General features: G+C 34.9%; 2 protein-coding genes across 2 annotated transcripts; both read right to left on the bottom strand.

Annotated features, from left to right (window-relative positions):
- Positions 1-3,039: 3,039 nt before the first annotated feature.
- On the bottom strand, positions 3,040-7,005 carry LOC143554048 (protein NRT1/ PTR FAMILY 8.2-like). Its single transcript, XM_077043908.1, has 5 exons — positions 6,847-7,005; positions 6,334-6,498; positions 6,042-6,259; positions 4,628-5,181; positions 3,040-4,001 (listed from the first exon to the last, which is right to left on the bottom strand). Exons 1-5 carry the CDS (start codon positions 6,866-6,868, stop codon positions 3,167-3,169), a joined length of 1,794 nt encoding a protein of 597 aa, XP_076900023.1. The 5' UTR covers positions 6,869-7,005; the 3' UTR covers positions 3,040-3,166.
- A 2,242-nt stretch (positions 7,006-9,247) lies between these two features.
- On the bottom strand, positions 9,248-16,046 carry LOC143554046 (endoribonuclease Dicer homolog 3-like). The gene is made up of 21 exons (XM_077043906.1): positions 15,846-16,046; positions 15,599-15,733; positions 15,359-15,499; positions 15,205-15,274; positions 15,047-15,111; positions 14,824-14,955; positions 14,585-14,737; positions 14,369-14,498; positions 14,176-14,269; positions 13,807-13,999; positions 13,144-13,304; positions 12,827-13,059; positions 12,490-12,755; positions 11,805-12,378; positions 11,482-11,720; positions 11,181-11,390; positions 10,626-11,102; positions 9,953-10,552; positions 9,737-9,875; positions 9,543-9,654; positions 9,248-9,449 (listed from the first exon to the last, which is right to left on the bottom strand). Exons 1-21 carry the CDS (start codon positions 16,035-16,037, stop codon positions 9,248-9,250), a joined length of 4,518 nt encoding a protein of 1,505 aa, XP_076900021.1. The 5' UTR covers positions 16,038-16,046.
- Positions 16,047-24,493: the final 8,447 nt, after the last annotated feature.

The raw sequence follows: 24,493 nt of genomic DNA on the forward strand, positions 1-24,493 counted from the left end.
ATTTGCTAAACCAGACATTACACACCATTTCAGCCTTGGCCTTCATTATATTTTAACCCTGTGTGATGAAATCCAGTTCGTTATCGAGTTGTATATAGTCAGTTGTTGAGCATAGTACACAATGTACGTATGTCTCGGTTGAGTTGTAAATATGTGTTTGTCAGAGTTGTATAATTATTTGCTTCAGTGTATTGTCTATCAGTTTGAAAAAAAAAAGTAAAAAAAAAAAATCAGCAAAAAGTCAAAAAGAAAGTCAGTTCTTATTCAGTTATGTAATTATCAATCTGTTTATTTTTGATTAGTTGTTTGTGTATTTGTAAACTGGGTTTCATTCACCTTAGTCACTAAATATGCCTATTCCGCACCCAGCCTAAGCCTCAGTAAAACCTTAGTCCGAGTCTTTATGCAACCGATGGGTAATTGGTGGAGATAAGACTGGCCTGCAAGCTTATTAAGTTGTAACTCATATTTGGTATTTGAGAGCAGAGACATATACTGGCACATCTTTTGCTAGTCCAGATATTAAACCGAGAGGAGTGTTGATAGTGTGAGGGGTATGAACATGTATGCCTTAACCGGAAACAAAGTACACTCGTCTGGGCGGCTCTATTGTTTTTATAATATCATTTAACCTTATTTGTGGGATGTCAATCTGGAAAGTGTCAGTCTGGGAAACTGGGTATGACCTTAAACCTTACTAGTATTAATAGCGATAATCTACATACCTATGATGGAGGTCGATGTTTGCTTTAGAGTTTTGCTTGAGGGCAAGCAAAAGATAAGTGTGGGGATGTGATGGTTGGTTAATTTGTATATAATTAAGTTCGTTTATTTATTAGTTTTAACTGTTTATTGTGAGAACTTCGATACTTCTTACGTGTTTATTGTATTTCAGGTCATAGACGTTAAAGTACCTAATTTGGACCTGTGCGAGCACGAGATGAAGACCCGGGATGATGTGTGATAGTGTATGATCAAAAGTGGAGGATTTGGGTAAAAGTTGTTTTAGCATATCATTTGTTGAAATCAGAGTATCTTATGCTATGTAGAGAAGCAACGCACATCAGGAAGTTTTAAAGTATGGTTTGCTAAATTAGAGTATCATACTCTAAAGTTAGAGTACCATTTGTTGAGCCAGAGTACCATTTGTTGAAGCTAGAGTATCATATGCTGGACGAAAGTAAAACTACGGGAATCGCTATTTTAAAACCTATATAAGGATAAAGTTAGGGTTGGATAAAGAGACTTCTGGATGGCAGTTTACAGAGCTACAAGAGGGCGATTCCACCATTCCGATTCATACCGAGATCACATACATGTTCCATATCATTATAATTGAAGATTCCATGATGTCGATGCTCGGCTAACTTCTCTGAATCATACCCGGGATGTAAAGTTTGTATTATTTTCAGTTTTTTCATGTAACTAAGAACGTTTATGTATAATTGTTTATGGTTAATCTATGATTATTGATGTTTAGTATTTCTGTGTGTTCAATCGGTTTAGGTTTATGTTGATATGAACGATTAGTTACCAGTTGCCATAATAATTGATCATAGGACTGCTTGATTAGGTTGAATACGATAAAACATATGATTGCCCTTAACTGAGTCACACTGGCAGGGACTGTTTGATAACCAGTGCCGTATGTAAAGCGATTATTGATGTCTAAGGTTTTGTCTAGTTGATCAGTCTGTAGTTAACCGTTAATGATTAATCTGTCAGGTTGCATGAGATTACTGTAAGTTACTTACTTGAAGTCCCGGGTGTGATTTGCTTTTATTAATTGATTGAAACTTGTTCACTTGTTCGTTGCTTAATTCTAAACTAAAACTAATTGCTTGTGTGATCAGCACTAAAATCTGCTACTTCATAATATTATAAATCTATTACACGATTACATTGACCACATACTCCTGGTGGATACGATACCTTATTTACCCTATCTACTTAGGTTATTTAGGTTTTTGCATGACTCGAACGACGGTCATCACCAGTCAGCAAAATGGGCAAATTTGTTTTTGGGGTGTAATGGTGTAGGGGCTACAAGTTGGGCACACAGTATCTTTTTTTATTATTTTCTTTTTATAATTAAACTAATCAAATAAAAACCAATTTATATAAATAATTAAATAAAATGCATTAAAATTAAAAAGAAATACAAAAAAATACATAACTAAAAAAAATACATAACTAAAAATATAAAAAAAAAACATATAGCTCGGTTGGCGACTTGGCGTACATGTTTAGGTTCGGGTCGGGAAATTGAAACAGTTAGCTCGGTTGGTTTAGGTTTATCGGGGTCCATTGTAAGTTCACGTTCGGTTGGTTTTGCGAACCATGGTGTTGACCGAAAGGAGGGAATGGGTGGTTCGGTTGGTTCGGGTTGTTTCTAGGATTCATTTTGCATATACATATATATACACACACATATATATACATATACATATACATATACATATACATATACATATACATATACATATACATATACATATACATACACATACACATACACACACAACATATATACATATACATATACATATATATACACACACACAGGCTACAAATATAATAATATATATATATATGTATATATATAACACACACTAGTAATATAATAATAATAAAAACAATCTTCTTCCGGCGACAAAATACCCACGCCCCCGCCCAAATCGCCCCAATTTCGCCCAGGGGGCGATGTTCGCGCCCTTTCTCGCCCAATTATCGCCCAAACTCTAGCCCACTACACATGGCCTAAGGTTTGCTATGACAATAGAAGAACCTTTTAACACTTTTATTGCCTAAAAGTTTGACATTTAAGCTATTGAAGAATTTTATCTAGGTTTATAAATTGACAGTTACTATTGATAATTAGGCTCATATATAACTAAAAAACACCTACAGCCTATATAAGAACCAAAAAAACAAAGGAACCAAAAAACTATACAGAACAAAATTATCAAGAAATTTAAGTAAGTTATAAGAATGCAATGCAGATCTTTCTTTCATCATTCTCAAACTTACACCAATGCATTACAAATATATCTATGAACATTGTCATATGCACAAATATTTATATGGACATCACAATATACATCAAAAGTACCAAACACACTATATATACAAACCAATGACCCAGTAGGAATGGGTACAGCACACATCAACGAACGGCCGAAACAGGCTTTTTATACGTATGCCTTCGTGCCAACAAGATAAAAACCACCAAATTCACGACACTTAGACCCGACAAAAGCCAAAAGAAATAATCTAGGTGCCCGTAGTTAAGATTATCCGTTATCCACCCCGGGCTACCATCCCTAGTGCTGATGACTGTTACAACCGTGACGAGAAAAGCACTTACATAGCTCCCGAGGGCAGTTATAGTTAGTTGGAGCGCCGAACACAAACTCCTCATCGAATCAGGAGCTTCTTCATAAAAGAATTCTAACTGCCCGATAAATGTAAAAACCTCGGCACACCCGATAAGAAAATACTGGGGCACCTGCCAAAAAATAGACATTGGGATGCGTTCGAGTTCATAATAATCGTTTCTTGAGACAATCTCGAGCCTAACGACTTCAAGAATCCCAGCACAGACCATGCTGAATATGGAAATGAAGAGGCCGGTCCCGATACGTTGGAGTTGTGTCAACCCGTTTTGTTGACCTGTGAGTTTCCTGGCCACGTAAACTATGGCACGATCATAGACCGGGACCCAGAATATCACGCTGATGGTGTCGAAGATCCCGAGTGAAGCTGGTGGAATCTCGAAACCGGTCGTGCCCACACGGGGGTCAAGAGTGGACCCTTGGAGGACAAATAGGTTGCTCATTTGTGAGTAGACGGTGGCGAAGATGATACCTGTGGCCCAAACAGGAAGCAATCGTAGCACGGCTTTTAGTTCCTCGACGTGACTCACTGAGCAAAGCTTCCACGGGTCTATCGACCCGTTTTTTTGATCCAAGGGTGTGACCACGGCTGCCTTATCGAAAAAACTGAAAAGCAACAAGTTTTTACCCGTTTTAACCTTAACATGTTTTAAACTGCTACCCAACCCGCTCATTTTGCCACCTCTAGTATAAACTCTGAAACTAGGAATGTGGACTTTTGACATGACACGAATCTAACAGGTTTGGGTTTGGTTTAAATGGGCTCAGGTCATTTCAGGTCGAACCCGCGAACACGTTTAGCTAAACGTGTCGTGTTCGTATCAACCTCATGGGTTCTTTAGCTTACCCATTTAACCCGTTTATTTATTTATTTATTTATTTTAAAAAGAAGTGTTTTATATAATAAATTAAGAGTACTTTTTATGTCAAAATTTCAACTTTTTAAGATAATATGTGCATATGGCATAGTTTATACATATTTACTTAATAAAAATAAATAATATGTAATTTCAGAATTTAAAGTATTGATATGTAACAAAAGTTTAAATAACTTTTTTTTCGGGTTTAAAGGTTGTGTACATGTCAACCTACAAATATACGTCTCGTGTTCGGGTTCAAGTGTGTGACACGACTTTTGGGTTTGTGTTGTGCTCTACCAACCAACCACGAAGACGACCAATAACAGCCCTACATAAAACATTGATTAAAAGATTTTAAAACCGATGACTTACACAAAATCTAAGGTGTGATTGATCTTGCGGGTTCCAGAAATCGAAAGGCTGTCATCTGAAGTCTCATACAAGAGTGAACTATCAGATGGCACCTCTATCTTTCTCTTTTTGAAAGAAGCAACCGCCACCTGGCAAAGGCGAGTGAGTGGGCTGCCACCAGGCATCTGGTTCCGGTACAATTTAGTACCCGAAAAGAATGACACGATAGCAATCCCCATAGCAATAGTAGGAATCGAGAACCCCCAACCCCACCCGACATTGTCTTGGATCCAAACTAAGACCGAATGAGCCACAAGTGCCCCGATGTTTATGACGAAGTAAAACCAATTAAAGAAAGAACTCTTCTGTTTTTCCTCAACCTCATCATGATCATCAAACTGATCCGCACCATAAGATGAGACACAGGGTTTAATTCCCCCGGTTCCTAGTGCCACGAGGTAAAGAGATGTGAAGCATAGCGCGATTTGAGCTCCGGTTGCAGTGCAAATATCTTTTTCATAACATGTTGGTTTTAGTCCCGGGACCGATGCTGATAATGTTAACATCCCCATGCCCTGTTATCACAAAATATAGTATAACCTAGTTACTTTGACTGGTGGCAAGATAAGCGGGTTGGGTAAATATTTAGGAATGTTAACGAGCAAAGTCGAACTTGAGATGGTCTAAGCTCGAGCTTGGCTCGTTTAACTTCAAGAGCCCAAGCTCGAGTTCGGCTTGTTTCGAGCTCTAGTTCTAAAGTTCAAGCTCGGCTCATGATTAGTTTTTCAAGATTAAGCTCAGCTTGGGCTCAACTCGTTAATTATTTATTTTATTACTTTGTTTATATACATTATAATAAATTTTATACCTATAACATGATATATGTTATTTAGTTATTTTTAGCGTAATTTTATATATAATAAATATTACACAAATATGTGTTTAATACATTAAATAAAACTACATAAATATTTCGCTCGTTTAAGCAGGAGAGCCTACTAGCTCGATAAGTGAAAATCGGGCTTCTTTACTAAACAAACTTATTTTTTGGCTTGATTTCTGGTTGGAGCTTATTTAAGCTCGGTTCGATTCAAGATTTTAGCAAACTGATCTCGAGTAGCTCACAAGCAGCTTGGCTCATGTTTACACCCCTAGGTAACATGTCAAAACACGCAAACTTTTGAATGGGTCAAGTTGGATTAACCATAAAAACTTTTTTGTCTTAGACTTTTTATGTTTGTAATAAATAACAAGTATGACAAATACGATTATGATATTTGTATTACAGTATTAATATCATCAAATAATCCGAAAAACTGAGAACAATTTCTGACCCATTTGATCCGTTTCCTTTTAAGCTAAAGTTTTAGATTTTACACATTTGACCCTTCAGAAAAAAACCATAACCATATCAACCCATTCATATCATACTCACAATTGCATAGATAATTGAAAAGATGGTGATTGTCCAGTATCGACCAAGATAAGTATCAGCCACAAACGCTCCGATTAATGGTGTAAGATAGCAAGTACCACTCCAAGTTGAAAGATTTCTTGAAGCCGTTGCGCTATGTTCATTCAAATGGTACTTAAAGTACCTTACTAAATTGGAGCTCATTCCATAATAAGCCAGTCTTTCACAACATTCATTGCCTATAAATAAAACACTACAAATGAATATGATTCCACATTCAAGTATGTCCTTGAATAACAAATATAGTAGTCACCTAAGATGAAGCCACACGCCTTCCACGTCCCGGTTTTTCTCTTATTAGCCGGATTGTTAAGGTAATCTACAGTCCCATCTTTTGTATACATGTCATCTTCATCATCTTGCTTCGGTTCTAGCAAACTATACGTGTTTGATTCGGTATCAACTTCTTGATACTCACCTGAAAATGGAACTTTATTAAATATGTGCATTCACTATTCACAGGCAGATTCAGGTCAACTAAAAAGTCAAAACATTTTACAAGACTTTAATGTTTTGATCAAAGATTTAAACTTTAATATCCAATGAATGAAACCCATATCTGGGAATCCAATTTCATAATAATTAATATATGTAACCTGTAAGTTTAACAAATACAAATACAAATTACAAGAACTGATGGTGGTTTCAGTGATCAACTGCTAGGGTTTGACTTAAAGATAAGTGATTGACATAAAACAATAATAAAACCAAAATTAATGAAGTAATAGAGAGATTAAAGGTGATAGGATCACAAATTTGAGATTACCCATATGAGAATTTCGCCCCATTTCAAGATAAAAGATGAGATAGAGACAGTCAGCAGCAGCAGCTTCACTGTAATAAGTAATGTGAATCCTTCAAGAATAATATTATTTTGTGTTTGGATTCTTACTAAACTGAGAGATTCTCGTCAACACACCTATAAATAGATAATAATGTTTAAGAAAGACACGTATTTTATTTTGATTTTTCAACGACCAAGTATATGTTTTGAATTTTAAGAAAGATGAATAAAGCACTACCAACTGGGTATATTCATTGGAGAAAGGTCATATACGCTTGTGGTCACAAATGGTGAACCGGGCCGTCATCAATCTCAGGGGATAAAACCTCTGGTGGTTCATGCACGATATTAGTGGTAGAGTAAGAAGGTTTTTTCTATGGGTAAGAATTTTTAGTATTTGGATTTTTTTGGTATCAAAGTTTTCGGGTTGGTGCAGGTCGAGTTAGATAAGGGATGTGTTATTCATACACCCTTTATAGGGTGTATGTAGAGATAATATGTGTGTTAAGAGGGTGTGTAAATAACCATTGCCTCAGATAAATAGAATACAATATCACTATTATAACAAAAGTGCATTGTCAGCGTTCAATAATTGTATCCTACACATTTTCTTGGATTGAAAATGATTCTTAACATTTTCAATCACTAACTTTAAAAGAAACTAATTTTCGATATAACAAACAAACACTAACTTTGCCTTTTGAACTCATCTAGATTTGATTATTTGAAAAATCATAATTACGGAAAGATGGATGGACTCAATGGCGGAATTTAAACATTTAAGTCGAAGGACAAAAACATATGTTAAATTTGGATTGACTTATGGATTCGAAGGGCCCTACTAAATATAATTTATATTACTCAAATCTAGTGGACTAAAGTAGTGTTTGGTATACATGAATGAAAGGCGGAATGGAGTGGACCATTATGATGGAATGAAAAAAATGTGTTTGGTTGCTCAATGGAATGGAATCACCCACTACCATGTTCATTTCATTTCTTTTGAAACACCCAAAATTCATTCAATCCACTCCCCTTGTTTTTTTTCCATTCTATCCCTCTTTCACACTATATCACCTCCACCACCGCCACCCACTATCACCACCACCTACCACCACCAACAATTGCTCCCGCCGCCCACCACCCACTACCACCATTACTGCTCGCCGCCCACCACCACCATCCCATCGCCACTCACAACCATATTATTTTAGTTTGACTTTTTCTAGCTTACCAAAAAATAAAAACTAATAATTCATGTTATCCCCAAATTCTAACCAAATATGTAACTGGAATGATAATGATCCATTCCATTCCCTCGGTCATTCCATTTCATCGCTCATTCCATTAACCAAAAGTTTTTAATCTTGGGTTACAGACTTACAGTTAACTTTTTAGAAATCATTATTGTATAATTAAAGAACATGTAAAAACTTAGAAGTATTATGTTGGGCTTAAAGCCCAAATCATATCAAATATGTTTTTTCTATTTCTTTCACTTTTTCTACTGATTTGCTCGCCGAAATAGAATAGATTCACTCGTTAATTCGATATTATAGCTATACAAAAAACCGAAAAAAGACCGGGTTTGGACGGACCCGGTGGCCATGTTGTGCCTCCGCCACTGCACGACATATTTTCATGAACGAGACTTGAACCCGTCACATTTCATAAAAGAAAAGTTATTGGGGTACCGCTAGAGCACTGCTCCTAATTGTATTTAAGAAATAGAAAATACAGAAGTCATAAATATTGAATTGAAAAGTTATAATAATGTAACTTTTACTTCTTATTAGACAATTTCACTTATTAGACAATTTCAGACGTCATGTAATGTATTTTTAACTTACAACTCAAGCTAATTTGAATCCTAGTTGCGTCTTATCAGATATATATAGTTTAAAAAAAACATAGATGGTTTATCAAAGTAGGTTAACCCGTAATCATTTTTTTTCTATATATGTAAACGTGTCGGTAATTTTCATGTTCTTTTTCATATTAGGAACATAGTGAGTTGAATCTTAAGCCGCTTCATCTAGAAACTAAGTTAAGCGGACCGGTTCAACATGTTTTATAAATATAATCACATAAAGATAATTATTTGACTACCTTCTATCTTAAGCCATCTAAACACATTTTTGTAGATGCATATAACTTGCTTGTGGACTCAAACATAACCAATGAACAATATAAGACTAGACTTCAGACAAAAGCCCTTTCAATTATGTAAAATCTTTCAAGTAACATATATTTTTCAAGTAGCATATATGGTTTGTTTGGCCTTTTTACAACAGAAAACTAAAAGACCATTTGACATCAAGTAATAATTTCTTTTTTATCCCTATTTATATTTGTTGACTGAGGCATTGAGTCGGATGACTTTCTACCTGATTTTGAGTTTTCCAAGTTTTTGAAGCTCATAGAGGATGAGTAGAGCTGCCGAGTCGAACGAACTCTTCTTATCTGCTCGTGGCTTACCTGTGAGTTCAATAACGCTATAATCGGGAATGGTCAAACTTATTCGAGACTCAAAGCTATTGAAGCCTGTTCTTTTATCGACACCTTCACCAATTTCAATCGGAGTCCTGTAATATCATGATTTGATTTTAAAAAATTAATAAAACAATAAGAACAAAGAGGGTTCTAAAAAATAACTTAAAAATAGAATGTTCACTAACTTTGACTTATGTTCAGATGAAGTCAAGCTAGGCATTGGCCACTGCATTTTCTTGCACAACTCATAAAGTGAAGCTCTTGGTCCCCCCTTTTGTGTCTTGATTGACTCTAAAACTGCCATTGAAATGAACAATAAGTTTTTTTTTTTTTTTAAAGTTTGTTTCCTAAAAATAAACAATTTTTTTATAATGGTTACCTGGGATGTCAGTTTTGGAGGTATCAGAAATAGAAACTTTTGTTTCTGTTATGTCCTTCTCTTTTTCTTTGGTGTTTATATTATTGATTTTCTCCTCTCTATTTTCTTTACCATTATTCTTCCTTGAAGTTCCTCTTTTCTATCAAACCAAATGAAACACATTCACATCAACATTTAATCGTCTAATTAATTAAGTTAAACCAAAGTAAGCCGAACCTCGATCTGACTTAACATATTAAGAGCGGCTTGGGCCCTTGCAACTTTCTTTGTAGTACCCGTACCCTCTGCGGTCAATAAAGCATCTTCAAGCTGCAACCTTAGCTCTGCTATCACAGCATTACCATTGCTTCTACACGCGTCTTTTACAAAATAACCTTTAGAGTCACAAAACTCAATTAACTCCCGTAAAGGCGGAAGCTCAAGTTTAGCTGGTGTGACAATTGGACTTAATAACAACTCAAATATTCTCCAAACTTCATCAAGGTTAAGTTTTGTATCGAGTAGCATGGCCCCCGCAATACTCTCCACCATGTCACCAAGTGCCTTTGGGCTCTTTTTGGTCTGGAGTGAGTTAGTATCAGTTGATGACGTTGCAAAAAACTTTATATAATCTGGAATTTGTGTTTGGAGGGAGCCTGAGCAATATTGGAGATATGTGTGAAGATTTCTTCTCACAGCAGCATATGCAAAGTTTTCGTTATTGACTGATGCAGACCGCAGGTCGGTAAACTCTCCCGGGTCAATGTCACTGTGCTTATTGAAGAGATGCCGGGTGATAAGCAGGTCTAATACGGAGTCACCAAGAAATTCTAGCCTCTACACCAAACATATTTACAAAAAAGTTAACAACTTAATAAAACAGTTTTTAACTGTATAATCAATGATGTACCTGGTAACAGTATCCACCACCTAGATCTTGATTGGATGGATGTGTGATGGCTTCCAATAACAAGCCTTTGACCGCAAATTCATAACCGAGTTTTGACTCCAGACTTTGAAGAAGATCAAGTTTTGGGGTGTATGCATGAAGTGAAGCAACTTTGATGGCTTCATTGACACGTGATGGGTCGAGCTCACAACTTATACCGAGCCATCTCATCAAGTGCAGAGCAGCGGTGAGCCCGCCGCCCACAAAGTAAGCTCCAACAAGGGCCTCAACACAGTCTGATATGGTCTTTGAGCCCAGCCATCTGTGGCCCATATCACAGCATTTTCCAGTCAAAATTTTTATGTCCTCGGTATGGTATTTGGCATCGATAGGCACCTCTATGGTCTCAACACCATGATCACAAGGGTAGGATCTCAGTGGAAGCTGACCTGGCGCGGTCCAGCGGGTAGGATCAAATGCCATATCTCTTATGTAACCCTGTAAACAAATTCCACACAACATCAATATATAACTGTACATCTAAATATGCATAGATTACAACCTACAAAGCATTACCTGTAACCGACAACCGATTCCCAAATTGTACAAGGTAGAATTGCGCACTTGCCATTTTCGGACAGAAGACAGTTGTCCTTCATCGTTGTTCGGATGTCGAAGATAAAGATCACAGCTCACCACATACTTGATCACCGAATCACCAAGCAACTCTAATCGCTCCATTGAAAAGCTTTCGTTGCATCTCAGAGTCGTGGTCGCTTCCAAAATCTAAACAACACAATAGATTACAATATTACAAATCAAACAAGCAGTTTCCATTTTTTGTTTTGTGTTGTACAACATGAATTATAACACTGACCAATGAGATTGGGATGTGTATGTCGGTCATGTGGCCAGTGATCTCTTCACGAAGCTGGCTAGCCAACATTAATGACTCGATCCGGTGCATTAATGATGGCAGCAGATATAAGGATTTCACAACATCAATCCTTGCGTCGATAATAATCAAAAGTTCAGGTGGTAAACGAGCGTAGTATCTCTGTCTGTCCTTGTTCAGCTTATAAGTATCACCCTTTATCTTTTTTCCATGTAAAATACCTTGACAAATCAAGAAATAAATCATCAATCTAGAAAATTCAGATCATCTTTTAAAAATAAAACAATGTATTCCATTCAACAAACCTTCACCATTGAAGTCCACAAGAAGATTATGAGCCTTGTGGGCTTGCTTAAGGAGCAACATGTTTTGCCCCGGATACACTAGATCAATTTCATACTTTTGTTTAAAATAATTCTTGAACGATGAAAACTGTTTAACATCTCCATCGAAAGGACTCTCAGCAGTTTCATCTTGTAGCACTTCAAGAACCGAGTATATTTTTCCGGTATGAATTGTCAAAACTACCATGTTTGTGATATCAACATCTTTGTGAACAGATCTGTTGGCAAAATGAATCATATTTGTGCTTTCAGAATCTGTCATGATCAAATCAACACTCTGCTTTTCAGCTCTTGAAAAAGACGATTTCTTGACAAATTCGATGGCGTACACACATGAATCAATCTCTTCCCAGCTGATCTTAAACGTGTCTAGCGACTCTAGTGGCAAAAGAAAGTACATGTATGATGAATTCCACAACTTCTTATCAGTTGCTGGTAAAAACTGTCTTGGCTCTTCTGAATATATGGACCCGATATACAACTTGCCAAATATTCCATTGAAGAATAACTCTTGGAAGCACTTGCCTTTTGCAGCCTAGTTAACCAACAAATCATTAAAAAGTAGAAACATGTCAACAGAAACATAGGCACTGCTATTTTAAAGCGAATATCAAAAACAAGATAATTAACAAAGTTTTGGTCATACCTGTTCTGCATTGAGATGCAATTTCCCACATGAAGAGACTTTGCAATTTACATACTTCGACACCAGGTATAACTCCATTTCAAGACTTGCCACATCATCATCAAGCTTTGATTCAAGCAAAAGAACAAAACTTGAATATTTCACATCAACAAGGTTACATTTGAAACTGATCTTATAAGCGTAAAGATCCGCGCCATCATCACCCCAAGTTCCTGATAGTGCTCGAATCGGTGTTGTCCCATGTAATTCTTTCCTCTTTGTAGTTCCTATAATGATAAAACAATATTAAAAATAACCTATATTCTACCAAAGTTATATTTCAACTAGTGTATCCTACCTGCACCAGGAGGTGGCTCAGTTGTGTGTTTAGAAGATATGTTCTCGGTAGGATCTTCATTATTAGGAAGTACATGATCGGTGAGGGCCCGCATTTGATGCGGCTTTGTTTCCTCGACATGATATGATTTTGTTTCTTCAAAATTCGATGGCTTCACAACGCATGCATTGTCATTTATGGAATGCTCGCTTCTAATGATGTCACAAACTTGTTCTATTTGTTGAACATTATCCCTGTTATTGACACATGTTATTATAAGAATATCTGCATATGAAAAGAAATATACATTTTCATGAATACTTGCAACTTTTGATTACCTCTCTAGCATTATAAAAAACCGTGAAGAAGTTTGACGAGCTTTTCTCCACGGTTGAACATTGCTACATTGGGTTTTTGGGATATCAAAACAAATCACGGTTGAACATTTAGGCATGTCAATCCCCTCCTCAAATACACCCGTAGCAAATAGTAGATTCACCTAATTGAGGGTCATAAGATTCAAAGAGTAGTGAAAACCAACTAGTATTTAAAATGTCAAAAATAATGGTTTTTTTAATATCAAGATAAAAAAGTTAGACCCGAAAAGTGTATCACTGTTCCATGACAAGAATACATACTCAAAACTTAGATATGGAAAATTGGATTAGTTTACTTATAAACGTGTCAATTTAGGTTATTTTAGTAGTCAAATGTGCCAAACGGATCGGGAGTCTCCTAAAGCATATTTTAAATGCACAATATTTCTAAAATACATAAGGTCGTATTTATTATTGATATAATACAACTTTTGCAATCGTATTTGACACACTGGTTATTTTCTTTAAACAAATGAAAAAACTAGAACAAAAGATATTTGGGTCAACAAACTCGACCACTTACAATATGTACCTAAAGCTACCCATTTAGACACGTTAAGCCAGCCAACTTGCCTAGTATGCAACGTTTTCCTAGACTCGCAAAAATTAGATTAACATGCATACCTTCCCAGAACGAAAAGATTCAAGTGTTTCCCTTTGCAGTTTCGTTGGCATTGCATCAACCGATGTTGCGTTACAGGTCAAATATGAAGCTGTAAAATGGGACAGGTCTGCAACTCCCTTCAAGATCATGTCAAGAACTTTAGCGGTTATAACGCTCTTAGCAAAAACGATGCATGATACTTCCTTAGCTCCTCTAAAAACAGAACCCCAAAAGATTTATTAAAAAGGTCAAATCTATACTAAAAGAAGAAAAATCTATATATTAAAAAGTTGATTTACATCTCAAAGAAAGATGCTAAATTTCATATTTTGATATAGTAATTTATTTATATAAGTAAATAAATTTTCAATATGGAATAAGGAATTTACCCAAATGACCAGAAAAGTATAAAGAGTTGATATAGCTTTGGTGAGATATAGCCAGCTGCTACCATCATTTCAAGTTCAAAAATGTTTTCATGGCCTAAAGAGAGAACAAGAAAATTAAATTACAAAAACTCAAAAATTAACCATTCCAGGTATATGGAATAATATTACAAAAAAGTGGTACCAACTAACATACCATTGTGTAAAGCATTCTCAATTATAGATAATGCTTCTTCAAGAAAATGCAAACACTTTGAGCAGCTATCCTCAAAGAAACCACATTTTTCTATGGCCTTCGGGGCCTCCGCTATACAAATTTTAACAGCCTACAAAACAGTAAATCATATATGATGTGATCATTTAATAACTAAGCTCAAGTGCCAAAATAACAAATGTAAACACATAAACAGACCTCATAAGCACATAGAAGACCCAATTCATTAATGCAATAAATAATCTTATCATGATCATCCGACAACCTCTCTCGAAGGATCCCATGTTTTTCATCAGTGTCTTTGTAATGTCTTTGCAATGACAATTGCATATCCAGAAGTTGCACTTCAAACTGTGACCGAAAAAACAGAGAATCGTAGAATATTCAGTGTTCAATTTTTCTATGGTAAAACATATCCAGATATTTTAAATATTGACCTTCCACCGGGAGCAATCCAGTTTGAGTTTTAGATCTGCATGGTCAACCTCGCATGGCTCATAGAAAGAATAGCTAAGCGAAGCAGATTGTTTGACATGCTCCACCTCTGTCCTGTTTTGTGTTGTGTAAACCTGCATATTCATCATTTTATTCATCAAATTTTGTATTCCAAATAACTTTGGATTAAAGGGTTAAACTTGTCAAGTGACATAATATTACTACCAGAGAATCCAAAATGATTTCAAGTGCGGTCATTTGCGCTTCACAATCTCCAGCCGAAGAGACACCTAATGCAGAAATCATATTAAAAAGATTCATAAAATATTTTAATTGGCATAAATATTTATAAGACTAAACTCTATAGAGAAAGATACTCCAACCTTTTCTAGTCTCGAGCGTTGCAGTCATGCCGAAAACTCTTGGCTTGTTAACAGATTTGTGATAAAATTCCTTCAAGAAAAAAAGATAAAAACTTCAGCAAGATACCTTCAATCACAACCACAAATCATTCCAAACAAGATTATTAACATTTACCTTCATTATACTTGCATAAGGATGATTACCACTAGCAATAGCATGATGACACTCATCAATAATCAACAAACATATCATTTCAAATTTCATAAACCCATTCCTCAACGCATCCAACAAAATTTGATGTGTTATAACCATTACCTATGCAAAACATAAAAAAGTATATAACAATTTAAACTTTCAATATTATTTTCACAAAAACATATATAAAAATAAAAAAAATTATAAAAATAAACTGACTTCATTTTTGTTGATCTCGCGTTCCCAAACCGCAGCATCCCAATCATCAACCTTCTTCCCCTCCATATTTGTCACTTTACCCCCATGGTAATATTCAACCATGAGTCCTGTGTTTTCCCTAACAACATTAAAATGCTGCAACACAGAATTTGATTTTAAACTCAAACCAAAGAGTAGCAAATAAATATATACATACATATATAGGGTATTTTAAAATTAATAAACAGCTCAGTAGTCAGTACATGACCTGTTGAACAAGATTACGAGTTGGAGCTAAAAAAATGATCAATTTCTTTTCAAATGGCTGTTTTTCAAGAGAAAGTGCAACTTCTTTAATAATCATGACCGCGATCATTGTTTTTCCGGCACCCGTGTCAACATGTGCTATAGTATTTCTCCTCATAGCAACATTAACCAAATCCAACTCATACCTATACATTCAATAATAATAATAATATTAAATGAAGGAAATATAACCCACATTACATTAATCAAAGAAGCACTTACTGTGTTGGTTGATGGTGATTATTGATCATGGTTTCAAAACTTCTCTTCAAAGTCTGCATATTGACAAGAAACCAAGAAATTAACAATTTAATTTTTAATTTTATTTTTATTTTTATATTTTGTACGTGTGTTGGGTTAATTTACTGACAATATATTATATTGGTTAGAAATTAGTAGGGGTTATACAGAAATCGCGTGAGAATATTATCAGAGTTGCAGGCAGGAATCAAATAAGCCGTATATTTGTTTTTGTGTTTGAATACTTGCATGAACTCAACTTTGGGATTCAACCAATGGAGTTGAAGTTGAAATTACTTTCATGGAATGTATTTTATAATTTCACATAAATAAACATTGGGAAATTCATTAAATGTCCCCTCTTTACAACAAGATTCCAAATATGTTCGAGGCGACATGTTACCAAACTCGTTGTCTTCCTGCTATGTTAGTTTAAAATTCGTCGTATCCTGTAAGGCCCCGTTACCGGTAGCCCTACTTTCGTGTTGGATTTACTCATAATGCAGTCCTAAATATCAGAGTTAATTTAAGACATTCGCGGAACATTAAATACATTCAAACCATTACATTCCATAGCCATAATTCTTGTCTTATCGAGCATTCATAGTCATTTAAAAACAAAACATATTCTTTTAAAATAAACATCATAGCAAAATCTCCAGATGCCAGCTTCGTTCAACTCTGCCATGTGTCCTCCTCAAGCTAACTGCCTCATTCTACTCACATGCGTGCATACTAAAAGTCAGCTACGCTGAGTGGTTCTAGTTAATCACATATCATACAATACCTTCTTACGTTTCATACTTAACCTCTTAACTTTCTTTCATACACACGTAAGCGTATATACTTTCATTCTTACCTTCATACTTTCTTTACATACATAATCATACATTTTAAAGAGCCTTTCGCCCTATAACCTCACATATATTATAAGGGTCTGGTCCCTAACATCACAGATATTATAAGGGTCTGGTCCCTACCATCACAGATATTATTAGGGTCTGGTCCCAACCATCACAGATATTATTAGGGTCTGGTCCCAACCATCACAGATATTATTAGGGTCTGGTCCCTTTGTTCGTGTAACTGTACCGTACCTGTTCATACATACTTTCCTTGACAATACGTGCAATCTCCGAAGAGCGTTCACGTACCGTCATCATAACATACATACATTATGCATACATCATATATTCATACACACATCATATCTTTCATCATACTTATCGATCATATCTTAACTACCACCTGACGGTACATGCAATATCCGAAGATCGTTCACGCACTGTCAAACAATCATCATACACAAATCATACAATGCATACACTTACCACTTAAGATAAGTGTATTAACTATCACATTGAGTATGCACACAGCCCCGAAAACATAACAAGGAAGTGGGGCTAGAAACTCACCTCAATGCGGTTGCGTTCACCGTTTACGGTTATTCCCTTCTTGAGCTGTGCACGACTAACTGTATAATAATTATACGTATCAATAAACTATCACTACACATATCGTCTTTCTAGTTTATTCATTACCCGCAACGAACGGGGGTCCGGGGGCAGCGCCCCTGGCAGCGGGGTTCTAGGGGCGGCAGCCCCTAGCGGGGTCCAAGGGGCAGAGCCCCTGGCTGGGGTTAAGCTGCCAGGTCAGCTTGGAAAAATTTTATTTTCAGTAACTGTCTTAACACATTTTCCATTAGCATTTTGAATCATTAATTAATATGCTACTTGAAAGCTCAAGGGGTGAATTGTAATTAATTCATTCTTTTTCTAAGTCCAGGGACTGTTATTGTCATTCTGTTAAACTTTTAATTCGTTATTGGTTCATAACGAATTGGATTATCCTAGCGAACTGGTTCTTATAACGAATTGAACCCTTAACGAACTGGACTTCTTAACGAATCAGTCCATATAGCGAATTGGACCTTCTGATTCGTTATTTCTTTTAACGAACTAATCATAACGAATCAAGGGTAATTCGTTACCCTTTTCCCTTGACGAATCGGGACACGAACTAAGGCTAGTTCGTTATCTTACCTTAACGAATCAGGACACGAACTAAGGCTAGTTCATTATCTTTCCTTAACGAATCAGGAAACGAACTAAGGCTAGTTCGTTATCTTCCTTAACGAATCAGGACACGAGTTCGTTATCTTCCTAAACGAATCAGCGGGCGAATCACACCTACTTCGCTAATTACCCTTAGCGAATTAGGGTTAGGTCAGGGAATGTCAGAACATTCCCTGACATCGCTAACTTCGTACCAACCTTTTTCGGCGCCGCCTTTCCGGCGCCGTCATTGCCGGAAAGCCGCCGGAAAAAACGCATTTTCACCGGAAAAACGGGTTTTGGCTCGTTTTTCACCGTTTTTCGTCCCGTTCGATCCAGATCTGAGCTAGGGTGACTCCTAAGCTCATCATAGGTTCGGTTTATACCCGAATCCACCCGGATCTCGTGACTTAAACGGTTTAACGGTGTCGGCTCGTCGTTTCATGATTATATCTAACGGATTTAAGCTCAAACAATAAAATACTATCATTACCTCGGGTCGGTTCTCGGTTTCCTTTTTGATATCGGTTTAGAGAGAGAGAACTAGAGAGAGAATCTTAAGTGTGTGTTTTGGATGGTGTAAGGGATATGTGTAAATGAATTAAATGGAGGATTAAGGGTATATATATTTTTGATCATGGGTTTAAGCCCATAGTCTTTCCTTCATCCCCCCATAACCCAAGTCCATAATCCATATCCATTTACCCAACACAAGTCCATCTCGTATTCTATTCAACTAAACCGATAACGACCCGCTATAAAATAAACGAACTTTATTTTATTAATATAACCGAAAGTAGGATGTTACATATCCCCATCAAGTTAGCTGAAAACTATGTTAGCTTAAAAAATAAATCTAATGAATTTGTTACTTAAAAGTTATATCTAAATAAGGTACGCATAAAATGATTTTGATTGTACGCTTGATTTTTCTTAATCATATTAAAACTTCAAAACCAATAAAATAAAAAATATTCAAATATTTTTTAAATTAGTTTAGGACCCTCTTAGTGAAGATAAGGTAGGATTTTTTTAGCTAACATAGCGGGAAGGTGACGAGTTTTGAGCTAACATGGCAGAGAGGTAACGAGTTTTAAGCTAACATAGCGGGGAGGCGGGTTAGTAGCGGGGCAATAAGAGAATTTGAATTTTCGGAGGATATATTTGGAATTTCATTATGAAAAGAAGATATTTTGAGAACTTTCCTATAAACATTAATGCCCTGTTTTTATTAAATTCATTAATACTTTTTGTTTGAACAACATTAAACTAATTAATACTAGAACTAGAATGTGGTGTATTGAAAGGGAGTTTGGGTTTCTCAATTGAGACCCAAGTTCATTTATCACTTACAACACGTTAGGGGGATATGAGGGGCTCAATGAAGGAAGAGTGAGATCTTTGTGATCTCCAGTTCGATCCCGGGGGCATCCGGATTTTACCAACAGTGGGCCTTCGGGCGGGTGGTTTTTTCCCGGAACTGGAGATAACTTGGAGGCTCTTAAGGACTCCGTACGGCTAGATTGGGGCAGCTGGCGGTGACCTTTAGCCATTGGGTCACCCCATACAGAGTACCTAAGCATTCTATGTTTGTTAGCGGTTTGAAAATAGATAATACTAGAACTAGAATGTTACAAGCTTGTAATTTTAAATTTTACCTTTTAAAGTCATTGTAATTAATAGGATATTTAATGCACGTTTAATAGATTATAGTAGTATACTTGTATTGGATCGTGAGTTAATTAATGATTTAAGTAATCTAAATAGATGAATTAATGATTTTGGTGAGGGGTGTAATCTGCTTGTCAACGAGTTGCGTGGTGGATTGTTTAAACACAACAGTCATTGTAATTAATAGGATATTTAATGCACGTTTAATAGATTATAGTAGTATACTTGTATTGGATCGTGAGTTAATTAATGATTTAAGTAATCTAAATAGATGAATTAATGATTTTGGTGAGGGGTGTAATCTGCTTGTCAACGAGTTGCGTGGTGGATTGTTTAAACACAACATGGCTGTATGTTTATTCGTGTTAAAAATATCAATCCTACCCCGCATATATGAAGGTGTAATCCATTTATCTAAATTTATAAAACGGATAAAATTAAATATTAATTATCTTAATGTTCTTTTCTTACATATAAATACAAATCGAGCTACATCTGGAATTAGAATGAAGGATTGTAAAAACAAAGAGTAAAATGGGTCATAATTGGGTTAGATGGCTGGCACGCTTAACTAAAATGATGACGGGTCAACTTGTTTAACTAAACCAGTTAAACATGTCAACCCCAACCCCAACCCCAACACAAGAACATGGCAAATCAAACATAACATGTTTTTAACTGGGTTAAATATGAAAAACAAAAAAGTCCACATAGGGACACCCGGTGGTAAAGCTTATGCCCCTCACCAAAATGATGAGGTTTCGAATTCTGCATTGTACGGATTAGGTTTAATGTCAACATAAAACCTGACTATTTTTGTGTTGTGTTTGTATTGTGTTTTGGGTTATGTCGTAAAATGTCTAACATACTTTTGTTACGTTATTTTGCTTACAAGATCATATTGGATATCTAAAAGAATTATGGGTTGGAAGTGACTTAGTATATTATTAAGAGCATTCTAATCCCATTCCCTATCCTCATCTCTATAATTACACTAAAAAACACTATATTTTTCCCTCTTGTTCAATTAAATAATATTTTGTATACCTTTATCATTACAGTTTTCTCTCTCCTTTACTCACAACCAATCCAACAAATATTAAAAAGTAAATAGGGGCAAACAATGTTCCCCAAATGTTTCCCCAAATTTACAAAAAATCACTACATTTCTCTCCCCACCCTATAATTTACACTCACAATCACTCACAACCCCATCCCATAATTTACAAACTCCTCACATATAATTATAGGGGATGAGATGTGAATGCTCTAAGCGCTAAACGACACATATACATAAAAATAACTTTAATTGGGAATAATTAAGGAGGTTCACTTTTTAGTTATTCGCTTTGAAGATTGAACAACATTGGAATTCAACCAATGGAGTCGAAATTTCACGAAATGAATGTTTTTTGTACTTTAAAATAAACATCAATGCACTGCTTTTATTAAATTCATTGGTACTAGAATTGCAATTTTAACGATTTAACTTTTACTAGTTGAAGTTATTGTAATTAATAGTGTGTTTTAATTACCATTTTTAACACTTAAAAATTAATGATTCAGGTAATCTAAATAGATGAATTACAAAATCTAATATTTATTTCTGGTTAGGAGTGTTTTAGCACGTTAAGAGTTGGATTGTTCAAAGTTCAGTTGAACACGACCGTATGTTTATTTGTGTCGGAAATATCAATCCTAACACATACATACTACGTAACACAAAGACAACCAGTGTAATCCATTTAGCATAAAACTTCGTTCATACATTATAGTAATAATTTACTACTTATTCTAACGTAAACAAGAAGATTTAGATGCAAGAAGAAATTAAACTTTAGTGAAGAGTAGAAAAAGCACATAAAGGGAGAGCGATGCACCTTATTTTTACAAGTGCTTGCATGAATAATAGAGTTGACTGCGTAAAGAAGAAATGGTTTTGAATGTTTATGTCTTGTTAACCCTAGTACTTAAGAAAGTTGGGCCGTTAATTTGTTGGGTAAAGATATTTTCTTAATAATACAAGATTTGGCCACATAGGCAAAAAAGCCGAAATATACAAGCGTAATGACAAAAATAATGCAATATCCAACAAAAGTGATAGATGCTCAGTATCGATATAAATAACACAATATCAAATGCCTAAGATGGGTTAACGGTATCAATGATAATCTGATTGATAAATATGTCACATACTCACATTCGATAAGCATGGACCAAACATGTGAGAACAACTCATTGTTGAAAAACCTAATTTTTATAATTAATAATAACGTGATAATTAAAAAAGCTAAACAAATTTAATTATATTCTTATTTAGCTTTTAGTAGGAGGGTCGATTCAAATACACACTCAAAATCAAACAATTCCACTAATTCTTTAAGACATGATTAGACTACAACTTGAATAAATTTAGTTTATGTGCTTATGTGTATGTTTATCTTAAACTAAGCATAGACCTAAGGACCCATACAAATTACCCTAAATCACCTTTTTAATGATGAAATGACTCATCATCACCATCATCGTACTCAGTATATCCCACCAATAACAAAGCTATGGTAGGGTCTGAGGAGGGTAAGATGTAGACAGCCTTACCTCTACCCTTTAGGAATAGAGAGACTGCTTTCGGTGAGACCCCCGGCTCGATAATGTTGAAATGACTATAGAAAGAAATCATATACCCGATGAAAAACTATCCCAAGCAGACTAATGATCAAACTATGTGTTCAAGTGAACATCAAAACTCTGCAATTACTGAAAGAGCAATTAAAAAATGATTCTTTTGAACGAGTCCATCCAAGTTACATATTATTTATAACGATCTATTTAATCATGTTGAATGTTGTCAATCTGTATATTTAATGCATGTAACTTACTAGTTCTTTATTTAAATATAATCAAATTATTTGCATGAATTTAAAAAATAGGATAACTAATAAGTTATATATAAATGAGTATAATGTTGTGAATATTATATCAATAGTTTATATGTATATTTCTATATGTAATACTAGTTTGAGGTCTGTGTACTACGCGAATAGTTCTTGAAAATATAATATTTAATAAATAATCGGTATACAAGAAATAATAAACACGTTAAGCACTATTAATACATTCGTTGTACAATAGTCTTCAAAATAATTTTAAAGTAAAAGATTATTACAAATATCAAATGTTTGAAAAAAAAATAGGAAGTAAATATAAAATTAAAAAATTTTAAAGCATAAATTTTAAGAATGGTAACTATTATTTTACTATTATAAATTTATTAAAAAGTGTGAGGTTTAATGTAGAAGTGACAATTGACCAAACTTATAGTCTTTTATTAGAGAGTATAGATATAGATGATTAAAATATTTATGTAATAAGACTATTATAAAAGAAAGAAGTAGAAAAATAATAGCCGTCGGGTTTTGAAATTAAAAAAAAAACGTAGACGTTTGGTTTTTAGAAAAAAAAAAGTTGCCACCATGATATAATAGTAGTCGTCGGGTTTTTCTTAAATCATGGCACCCGTAGAGAAAAATAGTAGTCGCCAGGACACTTATTTGCAAACAACATCCACACATGGATGCCCTTAATTGGCTGAAAAATATGTATGAGCTGTTTTGTTTGGAAATGGACATTTTCAAGACGGACATATATTAATGGACAAATTTTTGTTTTAAAAAAAAGAAGAGTTAAAATGGAAATTTTGGTCTTTTTCTCCCATTTTAAATTTAAACAATCCAACTAAACATGACCAAATCTTTATTTGTATTAGAACATCAATTTTAACTAGTATATATAGTGTAACTTGAAGACAACCAGTGCAATCCATTTATCTAAATTTATAAAACAGGTTAGCATGTAATAGTCAAGCTACAAACCTGGTATACTGGTAATTAGAGTGGCAGGTTTTACTAAACGAGGGTCATAAATGGGTTATTGAGTCGACTGTTTTATTAAACATTGTGACAGGTTTGCTTGTTAACAAAGCATGTCAACCCCAACACGACCTATTTAACTAAACATGTCAACATACAACTTATTTTAAATGGGTTAGATATGGCAGCCAAAAGTCCCAATAGGGTCACCTGATGGTAAGGAGTAATCTCCCGCCTAAATGGCTAGGTATAGAATCCTGCATTGTGCGGATTGATGTTAATCAATTAACTGAATAGATTAAGGGTCTATCATAAAAATATCAACTTAAATCTTGATTTTATTTTTATTATTATTATTATTATTATTATTATTATTATTATTATTATTATTATTATTATTATTATTATTATTATTATGTTTTGGGTCATGTCGTCGTCACCCTCCTTTTATTATAGTATTTCGCTTACAAGATCATGTTGGACAACTAAAAGAATTATGGGTTAGAAGTGACCTAGTAATAAGCGCTTAAAGACATATACACACAAAGATAACTTTTGATTGGGAAACATTAAGGGTGTTCAGTTTTTAGTTATTTGGTTTAAAGATTGATCAAAACCGAACATAACTGGATTTATGCATTTCAAAATCGAATCAAAAACCGAATTCAAATTTTGTTTCGAAAAATAACGTTGCTTATACTTTTCTTTTTTAAAAAAGTTAAACTTTGGTCTAATGTAGTTTGGTTGTGGATTATATTAGGTTAAAAAAGATTGGG

Source organism: Bidens hawaiensis, unplaced genomic scaffold (assembly GCF_021521415.1).
Source record: "Bidens hawaiensis isolate Kalapana, Puna unplaced genomic scaffold, B.hawaiensis_p1.1 tig00017485_1, whole genome shotgun sequence".
NCBI classification, from domain to species: domain Eukaryota; kingdom Viridiplantae; phylum Streptophyta; class Magnoliopsida; order Asterales; family Asteraceae; genus Bidens; species Bidens hawaiensis.